Source organism: Macaca nemestrina, chromosome 4 (assembly GCF_043159975.1).
Source record: "Macaca nemestrina isolate mMacNem1 chromosome 4, mMacNem.hap1, whole genome shotgun sequence".
Lineage (NCBI taxonomy): Eukaryota > Metazoa > Chordata > Mammalia > Primates > Cercopithecidae > Macaca > Macaca nemestrina.
In genome coordinates, this window is record NC_092128.1 from 64,471,232 (window position 1) to 64,487,540 (window position 16,309).

At 33.4% G+C, this 16,309-nt stretch overlaps 1 protein-coding gene across 3 annotated transcripts in view; it reads right to left on the minus strand.

Annotated features, from left to right (window-relative positions):
• Nucleotides 1-5,822: 5,822 nt before the first annotated feature.
• Nucleotides 5,823-16,309, minus strand: part of LOC105475424 (semaphorin 3D) — a 195,646-nt gene continuing 185,159 nt past the window's right edge. For all 3 annotated transcript variants that reach the window (XM_011730635.3, XM_011730636.3, XM_011730637.3), the window contains one exon: nt 5,823-10,528. In XM_011730635.3, coding sequence (XP_011728937.2) covers nt 10,103-10,528 — 426 coding nt within the window. In that variant the 3' untranslated portion in view covers nt 5,823-10,102. The remainder of the gene's footprint in view (nt 10,529-16,309) is intronic.

Here is a 16,309-nt window from a genome sequence, read left to right on the forward strand (position 1 = left end):
ATGATTTCTTACACTTATTGGTATCTATATTTCCTCACTTATAAAATAAGAATTGAACACTTTTATTTTCATTTGATTCCTATCACCCTTCACACTATCCTGTTGACATTGTCTTTTAGCATTTCTTTAGGGTTAATTGAGAGGGATAAACCAGAACTTTATCTAATTTGCCATCTTGGAAAGATATGTCACAAAATACTTCTCTATGCTATTCACTCCCTTGGTTAGAGTAAATGGAAAATAAAGAAGCGTTGTCTAAGCTGTGTGATTTTCCTTCTTAGATTGCATAGATATACATCTCTATCATATACATCTCAGTTAATTCTCTACATACAGAAATATATTAATTTTTATATTTTTGTTAAATTATTTGTATACTTATATAAAATGATGCTATATGAATGTTAAATAACCAAAAGATACTATTTTTGTTTGTTATTTGTTGTTTGTTGTTTTTATGTAATCACAAAAAAAGCAAAGAGCTACAATTTTCATTAATGACTAGAAATGCTTGTTTCTGAGGAGCTGGTCCAAAAGAGCTGATTTCTGTTTATCAAATTACATGTATCATCCTGGGTTCAAATTCAAATCAAAATTCTAATATATATGTATTTTATTTTTAAAAATACATAATGAGTTTTATTGTTACTATTTAAGTCGATGATAGAAATTAACTTTATTATAATAGTTTGTGTAAAAGTAATTGAGGTTCTTATCATTACTGTTAATGGCAAAACCACAATTACTTTTGCACCAACTTAATATTTTGCTGTTAATGGATCAAATATGTAAATATATCCAATATGCCTAATTCAACTACATTTTTGAGACGATATACGATGGTAGAAAATGGATGAGAAACTGTTATAATTTTGGTTTGGTCTCATTTAGTGCTGAGATTTAAAGTTCTAATAGAATTTTTTCAAGAAGACTATATCTAAGACTTTGTGCTCTTTAAAGTAAATCAAACAGAAAAATAATAGGAAAAAATAATTTAAAATATTTTTAACCCAAAACTGTCAGAGAAATCTGTCAATATTTTACTATGCCATGAATTTACATCTTTAAAGCTTTCTTCAAAGACCTCTTCAAAGTTCCTGTGCTTAAAGAAACCATCTATTACAAATTCTATGGGCCCCCCTGTCTATCAGTTTCAAACTGTGTAGTTTATGGCACTGAGTCCACCTGAGTCAAAGCAATGTGACAAAAAAAAAAAAAAAAAGAAAAGAAAAGAAAAAAAAAAAAAAAGATCAACAGCATCAGTTTGTAATTGTTTTCTTTAAAACAGATGAGCATTCAAAATGAAAATAGAGCTTCATCAATTTACTAATTGAATTTAAAAATAGGTACATGGGGTAGGAGTTTTAGAAAATGCTTTAATTTGGTGGAATTTTTTCTTACTAGTTTTTACAATAACAAATCATAATTTAAAGAAAACTTATTTTGCAAAAGTTTTAACTGTTTTAGTTGATACAGATTGTAGTAGATATTAAGAATAAAGATTTAGTCCTTAATAAAATTAGTTTCTGATAAAAAAAGGAAATTCATAAACTTTAAGCTCTTTTATACCTTAGAAACATCGCATTGGGGTACAGAGAAATTAATGTTGACTTACATCAACATATACACTAATTTTAGCACCAAGTTGACCATCCCTTTCTGTTTATGTTCATTGCATTCCCTACTACATTGCTTCTGTCATCTGTAGGCCAGAAACCACAAAATAACCCCAACTTTCATTTTGCCTGAACACCAAACCGATATATAAAACTGCCTACTGGATACTCCTCAAATCTTCTCATACTCATAGAGTTCAATGCTGAAACCATGTTCTCCCAACCCCATCCTGTTTCCCCCACTGTACTTCCTCTTATTTTTAAATGACACTAACATCCACACAGTTGTACACCATGAACATCAAGGAGTCGTTTTAATTCTGTGCTTATTTTTCATATATGAAAATTCTGAAATCTCACTATGCCACTTCTCTGCTTAAAAATACCAAAATGTCTCCCCCGCCTACAGGATTAAATCGCTACATAGTGTGAACAAGAACTTTCTAATAATCAGACCCTTGTCTTCTTGTCAAACTTTCTGTAATTTCCAACACATGAATAAAGTGTGGCAATTCTCACTCTTAGTTTTTGCCATAGCTACTGAAACCAAAGGCTACTTCCAAATATCTTTAAAGACTAATTACAACAGCACAAATTACCGCAGGAGATTCAAAGTTTTTTTGTTTATTCGTTTTTCACTGATAAAAATGACCTGCAAGAAAGCTAGAATTGAAACACAATTCAATAGTTGGAGATAATTGTGCAACAGTAATTTATTTCAATATATTAAAAGCGTAGAGAAATATCACCCATTGAACAACCGTTTTCCTGATTCATTCAGTAAATTGGTCTCATTTTCTCCTTATCTATGTTTTTGTACTTTAAACTAATACTCTCAGAATATGCTACCCTATACTTCTAAAATACTTGTTTAAATATTCTAGCTCCGGCGGGGGGCGCGGTGGCTCAAGTCTGTAATCCCAGCACTTTGGGAGGCCAAGACGGGCGGATCATGAGGTCAGGAGATCGAGACCATCCTGGCTAACACGGTGAAACCCCGTCTCCACTAAAAAATACAAAAAACTAGCCCGGCGAGGTGGCGGGCGTCTGTAGTCCCAGCTACTTGGGAGGCTGAGGCAGGAGAATGGCGTGAACCCGGGAGGCGGAGCTTGCAGTGAGCTGAGATCCGGCCACTGCACTCCAGCCTGGGCAACAGAGAGAGACTCCATCTCCAAAAAAAAAAAAAAAAAAAAAAAAAATTCCAGCTCCTCACTAGCAGAACCCAGTAAAATTGAGAATTTGCAAAGGTCTAAAATCTTGGGCTAAATTTTGACCTATGTCTACACATAAAATTTTCGTTGTGAATTAAAAGTGAAAATTAAATTGATATAGAATCATTCTTTAAGAAAATAACCATGTGTGAGACCATTTAAAGACATCTAAAGTGATGTAAATATTTCTTCTTTATGCTTCAGGTTACATAAAGAGCATGAGTTGGTTTATAAATTTGATTTGTAAGCCAGGAAAAATAAACTTTATATTTTAAACATTAACCTTAAACAGTATTCAATCTAAGAAAAGGCCAGCTCAGCTGTTCAGAGTCTTCTGGTATATTAAGCAAATAGCTTGATATCCTAGATGTCTTAGGCATTTTCACAACAATATGTTGTTACTTTGAAGACTAGACATTATTCTTAGATCTCTGAGGTCAACCAAGGTCTTAGCTGACATATTTTTAAAATAATCAGGGTGTTCAAGAAAGTCCATGTTTTAAGAGCAACTGGAACTGTATCTACTGTATAGTAGCCGAATGTTTACTATTTCTGTGTTATTCTTTTTTCTCTTTACCTCTCTCTTTGTCTTCAGAATTTACTACTGAGTAATTTGTTCTTTTGTTGAGGTAGAGATACTTTATGTACTTTTTATTTGAACTATTTCAAGCACACAATTATGTTGAAAGTAATATAGAGTACTGAAATTGTAATCTAACAATCAACTTTTTAAAATTCAACTTTTTATTATATTGGGTTTAGATTTTTTTAAAAAAGAATTTTAGGCCGGGTGCAGTGGCTTACAACTGTAATCCCAGCACTTTGGGAGGCTGAGGCGGGCGGATCACAAGGTCAGGAGATGGAGACCATCCTGGCTAACATGGTGAAACCCCGTCTCTACTAAAAATAAATAAACATAAATAAAATTAGCTGGGCGTGGTGGCGCGCACCTGTAGTCCCAGTTACTCTACTTGGGAGTCTGAGGAAGGAAAATGGCATGAGCCCGGGAGACAGAGCTTGCAGTGAGCTGAAATCGCACCACTGCTCTCCAGCCTGGGCGACAGAGCAAAACCCCGTCTCAAAAAGAAAAAAAAAAAAAAAGTATTTTAAAAGCTATTGAAACAATTGTAGCTCCCTATGTCCTCATCTTTTCCTTTGATACTTACAGGAAAATTTATTTTGAATTTATTACTTAACTTTTCCAAAAATTGTTTTTGTATATTTACTACTTACATATGAGCATATGTACCATAAGCGTTATCATTTGCTTCTTTAAACTTGATGTACCCGGGACAATTTTTTTTGCATCCCTAGACTCCTTGATTTTACTTGTTTAACATTATATTTTTTAGATTTTTCTGTTAATACATACAACCTTTCTTTTTTTATTAATTTAAATTTCTGTATCTATTTAGTAAGCATATTTCAAGTTATTCATTCTCCTTTTATTGAACATATAGATTGTTTAGTTTTTCTGTTATAATTATCCTGTAATAGAGTTTCAAAAATGTCTACTACTACACATGTGGAGAAGTTTCTCAAGGGTATATATTAATTGTTAAGAGCTTGTTCTTGAGATAATTATACTCCAATACAGTTAAATATATAGATGAGTATTTTTAAATAATCAGACGGCAATCGGAAACTTTTTTTTTTTTTTTTTTTTTTGAGATGGAGTCTCACTCTGCCTCCCAGGCTGGAGTGCAGTGGCCGGATCTCGGCTCACTGGAAGCTCCGCCCCCCGGGTTCACACCATTCTCCTGCCTCAGCCTCCCGAGTTGCTGAGACTCCAGGCGCCCGCCACCACACCAGGCCAATTTTTTTGTATTTTTAGTAGAGACAGGGTTTCACCGTGTTTGCCAGGATGGTCTCAATCTCCTCACATCATGATCCACCGGCCTCGGCCTTCCAAAGCGCTGCAATTACAGGCATGAGCCGCCGCGCCTGGCCGGAAACTTTAAAAGAAGTAGTTACTTGTGGTCATAACATTAATCTCAATCCACTAAAATCCAACTTCATTGGATATTGCCAAATCACTCTCCAAGGTGAGTGTTTATGCCAACATATATGTAACGTAAAAGTATACGAGCTTTTGAAACAAACAATAAAGGTATTTTCAACTTCATCTTCTTTGGGCAAGAGGTTTTTTGACTAGTAAAGCCATGTTAATAAAGACAGCAAGTTGTGTGGTCTTTTACATGCTTTCCATTCTCAACTAAACTAATACATTCTTCTTTCTTCTGTCTTGGGAATTACTTAAGTGTCTTTATGTATTCCAACAAATATACCTGAAATTTTCTCAATTATTAATCTTGTATTTCATCTACAGTAAAAGCTTGGACGTGATCTAGTACCTAACAGCTCTGCTATGGTCTGAATTTTTGTGTTCCCTCTTTCCTCAATTTATACATGAAAATCCTAACCCCCCCGCCCAAGGTGATGGTGTCAGAAAATGAGGCCTTTGGAAGGTGATTAGGTCATGAGAGTGGAACCCTGATGAGTGGGATTATTGCCTGTGTAAAATAGGCCAAGGAGAGCTCATTCACCCCTTCCACTAGGTGAGGACAAACAAGAAGGCATTGTCTATGAATCAGAAAGTGGCCCTGACAAGACACAGAATCTGCCAGTACCTTGATCTTGAACTTCTCTGGCTTCAGAACTGTGAGAAATACATTTCTGTGGTTTATGAGCCACCCAGTTTATTGTATTCTTTTAGTAGCCCAAATGAAGTAATAATTTTTAAGTGTTTTGTGTGAAAATTATTTGTTCTTTTAAAGACTATTAGTGTAATCTTACAAGCTTATCAGTAAAGTCAGAAAACTTGACATTTCTCAACACAGTATCTCTCTATATTATTTGAGTACCATATTTGTAGAACATTATATTATTTATTTGCAAATATTAAATGTTCTTCATGTGTGTCCCAAATTGGCAAGAAATATGTCTGTAAAATAAATTTAAAAAATGTTTTTATAAAGCAAAATTAAAGACAATCCACACCTTACTCTTTAATAAATTATACTCCAATACAGCTAAACATATAGATAAGTATTTTCAAATGATCAGATGGCAATTGGGAAATTTAAAATAAGTAGTTATTTGTGGTAATAACATTTATCTCAATCCACTAAAACCTAAATTAAATCACAATAAAGCTTAGCAATATAATTGTGTCAAATTGGGTGGGACACATTCTTTTCTTTCATAAATGAAATTACTGCGTACTTACAGTGTAAAACACATCTACTGAACATTTCTGAAAATACTGCATCTTATATTTTCTGTAGTCCCATTTTACATAAAAAAATTACCATATTTGGGGTTTAAAAACAAAATTTGCACACAAACCAGTGGTTTTCATAATCATAGAACACTAATGTTTATGTTTTATTATAATACAACCAAAATATACATTTAACAATTTTTAATTATTTCATCTACAAGACTACATTTCTTTTAAAATAGCAAAATTATAAATTCAAAATTGATTGCTAACCACTCACAATACTAGAATTAAATTACATGATTAACTATGGCATCTGACAGATTTTGCACCTTTCCAAAAACCATCTATCTCAAACACTTCCCATAAATACTTTATACTACAAAATATTTAAATGAGAGGTATAAGTCATGTGTACGATCCTGTCTTTGCACTCCTAATGTATGGAATCTGGGAATCTTAGATTTTATTTGCTTTACCTCACTTGTAAGATGAATTATTTAAAATTGTGATCATTTACGATGATAAAAATACATCTCCTATAAAAACACTTCAAATATCTTTTTTTCTCTTTTTTTTGGTTTGTTTCTAAATTATCCATTCCCAATAAGGCTAACCAATTCCAAGATGTTTTTGAAGAAAAATGTGACATTCTAAAGGGAGGCTATTTCAGTTTTGATTTCCACTTGCATTATATAAATAAATATGAAATATAACATTTAAGTTTAAGAAAATCAGTATTTAATGAATGTCCTTTTTATTATTTTGTGGACAGTTGAATGATATCAAGCTGTTCTTAGAAATTTAATTTTGATAATGAAAAGTAAAAAGTGACTACTGATAACTTATTGTTTAGCTGAGGCTGTAAAATTCAGCAGGAACAAAACATACTAGAATATGAAGAACCAAAATATGAACCAAAAGCAAAATTCAAGAGTAAGATCATTTTGTAGCCAGCATATTGTAAAGAGCATTATTTTAGCCAACAGAATGATGAGACTTTAAGAATTTTAATTCTTCAACTACTGTTGTGCCTTTTGCAAATTACTAAGTTTCTCTATGACTACTTTTCCATTTCTTGAGTAATTTGGTTGGTTTCCGAAAGTGTTTATTCAATAATTTGGATGTAGTGTTTTGAGCTCTTTGGAAAAAAGGACTCTACATAAATTAATTAGACTATTCATTTCTAAATAAAATCTTCAAATTTACAATAAATTGAATGTAAATGAATGCAGACATGCAGGATTCTATTTAGCAGCATAGATTGCTGAAATGAAATTCAGAAAATTCAGAAAAGAACACACAAGGCAGTCAAAGACAAAAGTATTAGAGACAAGAAAAATTCAAAAACATGAGTAAACAGGCATTTTAAGATCCCCTCCATAGAGAATCAATTTCTTAGAATATTTGAAACCATTAATTATACTTTTCTTTTTCATTATTTTAAGGCACATTTGATGACATAGTCAGTGGTAAGGAAGTATATAGTGTGTTTGTGGATTTAATATATTCATATTCTCTCTAAATGTTCTACACAACTAAAAAGCTAAGAAAAAAACACAGTTTAGATTTTCTTTATCTTTAAAAATACACATAAATATTTGTCCTCTATGTTGTTTTTTGTGTGAAATTTTATTTTACCTATAATATTTTTAATATATTTTAACTAATTATCATAAATTAAGAGTATTGTATCCAAAGCAGCCAGAATATTAGAGGTGGTCATAAAATAAGTTTCCAAAATTTTGTTTGAATAACTAGGATTAGAAAGAAGTAATTAAAAAATGGTTTGGACATTCAAATTTGGATAGAAATAAAATTTATTTTCATAAGTCAATCCTAACATTTGAGCTTCATGTAATTTTTCCAAAGTCATTCATATTTACTCTCGGACCCACAAATATTTTGAATTATTTTTTAAATTAAAAATATTCCCACTTAATTGCTTTGAGCTCACTATGAGTTCCTGGAACATTTTGTCCAAGCAAATCTATAATTACAAACACTGTTGTTATGCTATTCAATTAGAAGTCTGGTCATGCCACACAGTTCTTCTGAATTACTTTTTAAATGAGTGATTTGTTCTGGTTCACTTTTATTAACATTATTCCTTAGGTTTCCTTACAGTGAAACACCTACAAATATTCATCAGTATAATATCAAAAGGGAATACTCAATCTCATATATCAGTTTGACCAGTTTGACTACTTTGAGATAGGTAACCAATGCAAATAAAATAAATATAACAGAGAGATAATGCTCTCAACATAAAGCCACAGATTTTGCATTAAGTTGCCCTCTAATCACATGGGTTTCTCACAGACTTTTCTTTCAAGATATGTAGAATGCATGAGAAACGAGCAATGTCTGTTATTTAGTTTTCTGAAAAGCTGCCTTCCATGTGAGGAAGTGACTAATTTTTCATTTCACACTATAAAGGGCGTGAAAAGGCAAAACCGAGGAAGGGTAAGGGTTCTGTGTTACAAGAAGGAAAGGTGAGTTCTGCTTAAACAGACAGGAAACACATCATACATAGTCAGAGGGAAAGTCAAATTGAAAACATTTGAAAGTACTAACAAAATATGAAAGATGTTTATGTTAATATTGTGAGTTTGGTTCTTTTTACACGTGGCAGGCTTATTTATTGTTAAATTACTAAAACAATAATACTACCATTACAACAGATTAACTCAGCAATGCGAAAAAGTTGTGTGAAGAAATGATGTCAAAGAGTTAATTTAACCCTTTCCGTTGTCAAAATTTTACACTTGTTCTGCTATTCAACAAATATATATCCCCACTCCCCAGCAATGTCATTTTCTTAATTCTCTGTGTTATATATTGTTTTCTCCTATTCACTGAAACATAATCACAAAATCCAATATACAGGAAAGAAAAAAGGCAGTAAAAAGAAATAATATACAGAGAATGATAAATATTTTTGAGAGAAAATATATGTTGAAATATCATTGGTTATAAATAAAATGTCTACCCTTCCTATGATTCTTCAGAAAAATTTATTTTTTCCTCAGACTTTTGCTAGCAGTTTGTTATAATCTAGATTTTTTTTAACAGATGAATTACAAATTGGCAGCTACTTATACTCTAGTGAAAAGAGCTCCATTACTCTCACTTTATTTGTGATTGTTCTTCCTTTTCATGGGGATATGAGTTTTCCCCAAAGACAGAATTTATGGCTGTCTTTCCTTCTGTCTTCTAACAAATCCCATCTGCATGCCTTTCCATCAGGATGCATTATACATCATTATGTTTTCCTTGTTTTATTAAAATATTTTCCCATATCTTATTAAAATATTTATTAGGCATTCTGTCCCTGTAGAGCTTAGCATATATTCTAAAAACACATAACTAAGCACCAACTTGTCTCTGTGAACCTGTTACTCCTGACTAGTCAATAGAAATCCTGGGGGAAACATTAATGCCCTTCAGTAAATCAATGTTGTAGTACAGTAAATTTAACCCCTGTGGCCACAAAGAAATAATGCACCTCTCCAAATTCCTATACCATTCTCCAGGAGCGAATGGCTCCCTGGGAAAGTTCCTGTTGATAATGGAAGTAGTCTTAATTTGTGTCTGACCTCTAATTCTCTACCACAAGGTAGCTGGTTCTCAATAGGAATGATATATCTGTTCATAAGAACGTAGCACAACTGCATGGTAAATTCCATGCTTAATGGACATTTGAGGGAATAAAGCACCTTATATACTATCAACTTTGGTGCTTACTTAGCTCAATTATTTACATGACAATAAATTTCAAAACTCAAAACATGGAACATTTACAAATGTAAAGCCCCTATTTTTAGGATAATTCTTATACTTTGCTGGTACAAGATTTGTTCTTGGAAAACTTGTTCAAATGATTTTTTTGCCCTTTCTTATATTCACCACATATTGTCTTAATCAGATTATTGTCTTGTGCCTTAGCAAAACTCCATGGGAAGCATTTATGAATTATTATAAGGGATATACAAAACAGAAGACAGTGTTTTTGTAGGTAAATAATTCTTTTCTTTAAATTAAGTAGAAAACTACGTGGCCACAGCTCTAGGGAGCTCATCCAGGTCTCTGTGATGTCTTCTATTTCTTTTCTTCTTCATTTCCTGCATGTGCTTCCACTTTGGGCCCCCCTTGTTTCGCTGTCTCCGCTTCTCCCTGTGCCACATCTGTTCGCAGTACTGGTCAAGGCTGAAGTTTGGGCTGCTAAGGATTTGGATGTAGTCTTTGTATCTCAACCGTGACTCAGCCAATAGATCCTTGACCTGCCCCTCCTCATGCTCTGCCCTCTGGGTATTTTCCATCTGTTCATTCTCAATGACATTCAAAGTCAGCTTCACTATGGTGTGGATGAAAGTGTGCTCCTGTGCTTTGCAGTAATATATCCCAGAATCCTTCTTCTGCAAACTTCGAATCAGTAGCCCATATTCCGTTTTGATGATTCTTTCATCAGGCTTCAACTGCAGAATTGGAAAAATATAGGTAATAAATTAAAAACAGAGAGACCTAAGAGCAAATGAAAACAGGCTACATAGTTTTACTTAGATGAACCTAAAAGACATATTCACTGTCTCTTTGTCTCTGTCATCAAGCATAATATTGTCAGCCATAGTTTAAAAGGGTAAAAAAATTCAACTAAAGTAATCGCCCCCAAACTCTATCCTTAATTTTTCACATTTGTATCTTAGTAAGTCTAACAGCCTTTGGAATACAGTTATTTTTTTCTCCCAATTTACAGATAGGAATGAAAAACTGGAAACCATCAAGTGACCTTCTTTACAGAGATTTCATATACAAATTACTATACCAAGATCATAAATTAGCACCTGAAATGTGGAACAAGAATACAACATTTATAATCATTGTATAGAGAATGAGCTTCAGTCCATGCTACTACCTATAATGTAGAATAGAACAATAATTCCAAGTGGAATTTACTATTTTTCAGATATCACCAAATAAGCTATGTGAGTAGCATATGAAAGCTGTAAATGATGACGTCTTTAAAGTCAAACTCAAAGGTATGGGTATAGTCTTTTGGAAGTTAGAGGTGTAATTGAGTAGGACTCTAGTCAGAAGGTTAGCAACATTGAAAGCTGAATTTCCCTCTTTATTGTGGATTGAATTTTCATACTGTATGTATACGTGATACTTTCAACTGTCATTTGTGGAAATATTTGCCATGCCTTCGTATACTATTACATGGTAATGTGATTTCAAGTGTGAGAAAGCACAATGAACACAAAGAACTTCCACTGAAATGTGATGCTCTCCAGCCTTTGAAGCAATATTACTAAAAGACAATTCTAACATTAAGCTTGCCTGGCCCATGATATGGTGTGAATAATGAACCTATCTTCAGTCAAACTAGAGGCATGTTTAACCACAAAAGAGCCCTGCTTAATGTGGAGTATTGTTGAGTGGCTCAGCATTAAGTGGAATAACAAAAACAACAACAGCAGCTACAAAGAAGTCTGGAAGATTTCCCAGTTTACACATCTGCCCCTGTATTGTAGACTTTTAGATGATGGAAATCAAGGAGGCATAAAGATGGTTAAATTAAATTTATTCACAGTGGGTGGATTGTACTCTGCATCTTTATGTGAAAAATATGTAGGAAAAAATCTCCCCAATTCTAGAAATATGAGAAAAGGAAAAGAAACATCTCTGGCTACCAGCCCAGTTAACTAACAAGTATATGGCAAGCCACCCTCTGTGCCAGAGAAGTGCAGCTGGCGGGGAACCATTTGAGGCCAAAGGCAGGTCACAGCTCAGATCCCTGGTTAATGAGGCTGAATGGTCTCCAGGCCTGCCTTCGCTCTGCACTGAATCCACACCATCAGAGCTTTGTGTGTTTGTTTCTCTTATGTTGCCCATTTGGTAAGCTGGATGTGGTATTCTTTTTCTTATGGATTTATTCTAAAAGCCCAGACATTTAGAAATGCTATTGTAATACAAACTAACTTTGAATTAATTTACATTCTCAGAAACCATAGGAGTCTCATGCCTAAAATAAATGTGATTTGAATTAGGAGAGTTCTAAATGGCCAATCTTAAACAGAAATGACAATGTCAAATTTAATACACTATGTATAATTATTTTTTTCCCCTTAGATAATTTCACTGTATATATATTTTTTTAATTTAATACATTTTAGGTCTCAAAATACTAGCTTCATAGCCGAACCTTCTGGTCTCTACTCTGTTTCCTATGATGACTCATTTATCTTCCCCCATTGGTCTCCCATCTATCAAGTTGTGGTGCAGCATATGGTGTATTTGGGGGATTAAAAGCGAAGCTCTTTGAAGGTTAAAATGTGAAGTATTATTAGCAACATTACATACTACTGCCATGCTGCTTGAGAGGTAATATTTTGAAGTCTTTATTACTGTAATTCTTTTAATAGAAAATGGCCTGAGGTTATTAGCATGACAATCAAAGTGGATATCTTCAGTTCTAGTTCATCTCTAGATTTCCTTTACATAACTGGTACTCTTGCTAATGTTTAAATTACATTTAATGTGGCTTTTAGAGATTGTCACAGCTCTGACCAGGACTTTTGATTGTTCTCTTTAATCTTCTGACAGGAAGAAATTATGACTTGATCTCACACATATTGTGCAACGCTTCATCATTGCTTTTGCTATTATCTTTTGTATCCTGTTTATGTTGTTGTACTTTGAGGTCTGGTCCCCTTCCATCTTTTTCCCTCTAATTCTGTCCCCACAGGACTCAGGATTCCATAAACACCTGGCATTCCATTATGCGGTCATGATCTTTCAACTTTCTTTTCTTCTGTGGAGTGCTGGATTTGTTCTCTGGTTTTTGACCTACAGATATCATACTTGATTTAATAAATTTTCAGCTTTCTACATCTAACTAATGTCAATTAGATCATTTAACAATTTTTTTTCTTGCTAAAATTTCAATAATATGTTTTTAGTAAACTGGCAGCTCTAATAAAAGACATTTTGAATAGATATATTTACAGAGAATGTTTACAATCTAGAGATAAAAATCTGTGACCCAGAAACTAAGTAGTTGATTAACATTTGCCTTTACATTCTCTTTCTCTGTAATGCTTTCATTCTTTGCTGAAATAGGATGCATTATGCAGACTGTATCTCAACAGTGAAATGTCAGCACAGTCAATTTAGAAAATTCAGCTCCTCAAAGAGGAGATAATGTAATCTCTGGTCATTGATTTAAACTCTTGGAATTTTCTCCACTCTAGAAGTGATAAGTAAAAACTGCTCAACTTTACAAATTAAAACCACGTTTGAGCTGGGGTCGACTATCCATTTGCCTAATGTGAACAAGGATAATATATCTGGCATTATTAAATGTAGATCTCCAGTGAAGGGCAATTCATTTAACATGAGAAGAGTAACATGGAAGGGACAAAGGACATTTAAGTATTAAGCAGCAGGTAAAGGTCAGGGACTTTATCTCTTATAATAGCAGTCTAATGGTAGTTCTTTTACAGATAATTCACCTGTGAGTTCTTCCATAGTAAAAGCACTGCACATGCCTTGGAAGAGGTCAGGGCTTCAAAAATATCCCCTTTCTCTAACAGAAAATATTACTAGTGGGAAATTAGGATTAAAAAATAAAGAAAGCTGCTTGTGTGAGAGAATAAATGTCTGCAAAACTGTGGCAAAAATTTTTCTGTATTTAAAAAATACACTGAAAACTTTTCTTATTTAATTTGGAAGAAAGGAAAAGGAACTGGAATAGAATCATTTGTATACATGTTTTTAAATTATCAGAGTTTACTTACATGACACTGTATATGATCCATCTATTAATATACCACGAAACCAATAATTCATATTTTTAAGCAAACATTAGAAAAAGGAAAACTTGCTAAACCGATGCTAGAGCAATGAGCTCATTATTAAAAAGAAAAATCAAATATATACATACATAAATAACTACTAGATTAATTTACAATCTTTGAGTACATGTAAATATAATATGTAAAATATAAATGTAAAAACTCATAAAATAACTAGAAAAAATATATGATTGGGGAAGGAGTCTTTTTTTTTTTTTTTTTTGAGACGGAGTCTCGCTCTGTCGCCCAGGCTGGAGTGCAGTGGCCGGATCTCAGCTCACTGCAAGCTCCGCCTCCCGGGTTTTACGCCATTCTCCTGCCTCAGCCTCCCGAGTAGCTGGGACTACAGGCGCCCGCCGCCTCGCCCGGCTAGTTTTTTGTATTTTTTAGTAGAGACGGGGTTTCACCGTGTTAGCCAGGATGGTCTCGATCTCCTGGCCTCGTGATCCGCCCGTCTCGGCCTCCCAAAGCACTGGGATTACAGGCTTGAGCCACCACGCCCGGCCAGGGGGAAGGAGTCTTTAAGCATAACAGGTGAAATATCAGAGCCATAAATCAACAGATTTGCCTGTATAAAACGAAATGTGTAGGAAAGTCAGAAATTGTCAGAAACAAAAGAAATGTAAAATAAAATAAATGTATAAATGTATAACATTAAATTATTAATATATGTAATATACAAAGGACTTATTACAATTGTTATTAAACAAATATGCCCATATAAAGTAAGCAATGACAGGCAAGACAATTCGCCAAATACAACTGAAGCCAAGAACCAAGACACATAAGAAGGTCAGTTCGCATCCACTAATATGCAAAGAAGTAGCTATTAAGGCAATACAGTTTTCATATTAAACTGGTAAAGATTTTCTTAAATTGTGAACCATAATTTTGCCTCAGGGATTTATAACAGACACTAATACAGTGATTTTTATGTGAAATTAGCAATATGGTGTTGTTTATCAAAATCCACAAAGATAACAAATGTCTTTAACTTATTTTACTTCTAAGATTTTTTCCTAAGAAAATAGTTAGAAAAGCAGAGAAAGACTCAGATATAACAAAGTTCATTATTATTATTTCAAGCAGGAACATGATCTAGTGAGAGAACACCTGGAATACCTATGGATAACTACGGCATCAGGGTGGGATGTGTGGGAGACAGAAAAAGCATGGTATTGACATTAAATGATAATGGAAAATGCTCACAGTGCAATGGTGAGTGGGAAAAAAAGCTGGAATAGACATCAAAATATTATTTATGCTTATCTACACTTAGTGGCCTCATACTTATTTTATGTGTTACAATAATTTTAAAATCATTTATATTGCTTTTAGAATAAAAATCAAATAAGATCGACAAGTGGAATAATGCAAATATTTGAAGATGTTTTAAAAATATTATTAACATAAACAGAGAAAATATAGTACGGCCTCGTTTACTTATTCAGATCCCAAAAGTTCAACAGAAGCTTGGGGACTGCCAATTGACTCGTTAGTTACAGCATAAACATCATCAATTTTAAGAACGGTTTTATAAGAAAGTCAGCAGATAACTGACTCATGACCTCCCGTACAGCACCCAACTGTGAAACAGCTCAGTAAGGAAATGTTCTCCTCCTGGCAGAGAATAACCTGGTGACAGCCTCTGTGCCACAGGAGATCACGGTCCCTCCTGCAGGCTGTTTTGGAGTGGAGGAAAGATTCCAAACTGTGACCTTATGGGTAAGAAGCAGAAGGCATCCTGCTGGGAAAAATGCTTCAAGTATAATCTGGATATTGCCCTTTTCCTCAGCTCAGGAAGCAGTATTGCATATCCTGGATAATGTGAAACTCTCTATTTACAAAGATAAATGAAAATACCAGTTGAAATATTACAGTGAAGATACTTTTAAGTAAAATTCAATAAATATTTCTGCTCCATTGAAATTCATGGAGCATGGTACCATTATGAATATATAATATGCTTTTAAAAGGTAAATTAAAGTAATGCACAGAATTTTCAAGAAAATGCAAGATGTGAATGCAAACAACCACAGGCAAATGTAAGTATCTAGAGCTGAGAGATGAACTCAAGCAGAGGACCACATAATTTTAAAAATCAGATTAAATTTCCCATGAAGAAAAATCCATTTATTAAAGACTTATATTTAACTGAAAAGCAATTATCAAACTTTATTTGCTATGAAATTCAAAATATTGGTTTGTGACACTTAAGATTAAAACATTGCAACATAATAAAAAAATCTGCAAGTTAAAAAATTTCAGTATCGTTCTTTCAACATTTCTAGTAAATGCCTTGTATTTTGAAATTAAATAATCATTTCTGTATCAAATAATATTTCAATATAAAGGTAAAAAATTGAACCCTTAAAATAAATATGCAGTGTAAATATGAATCTG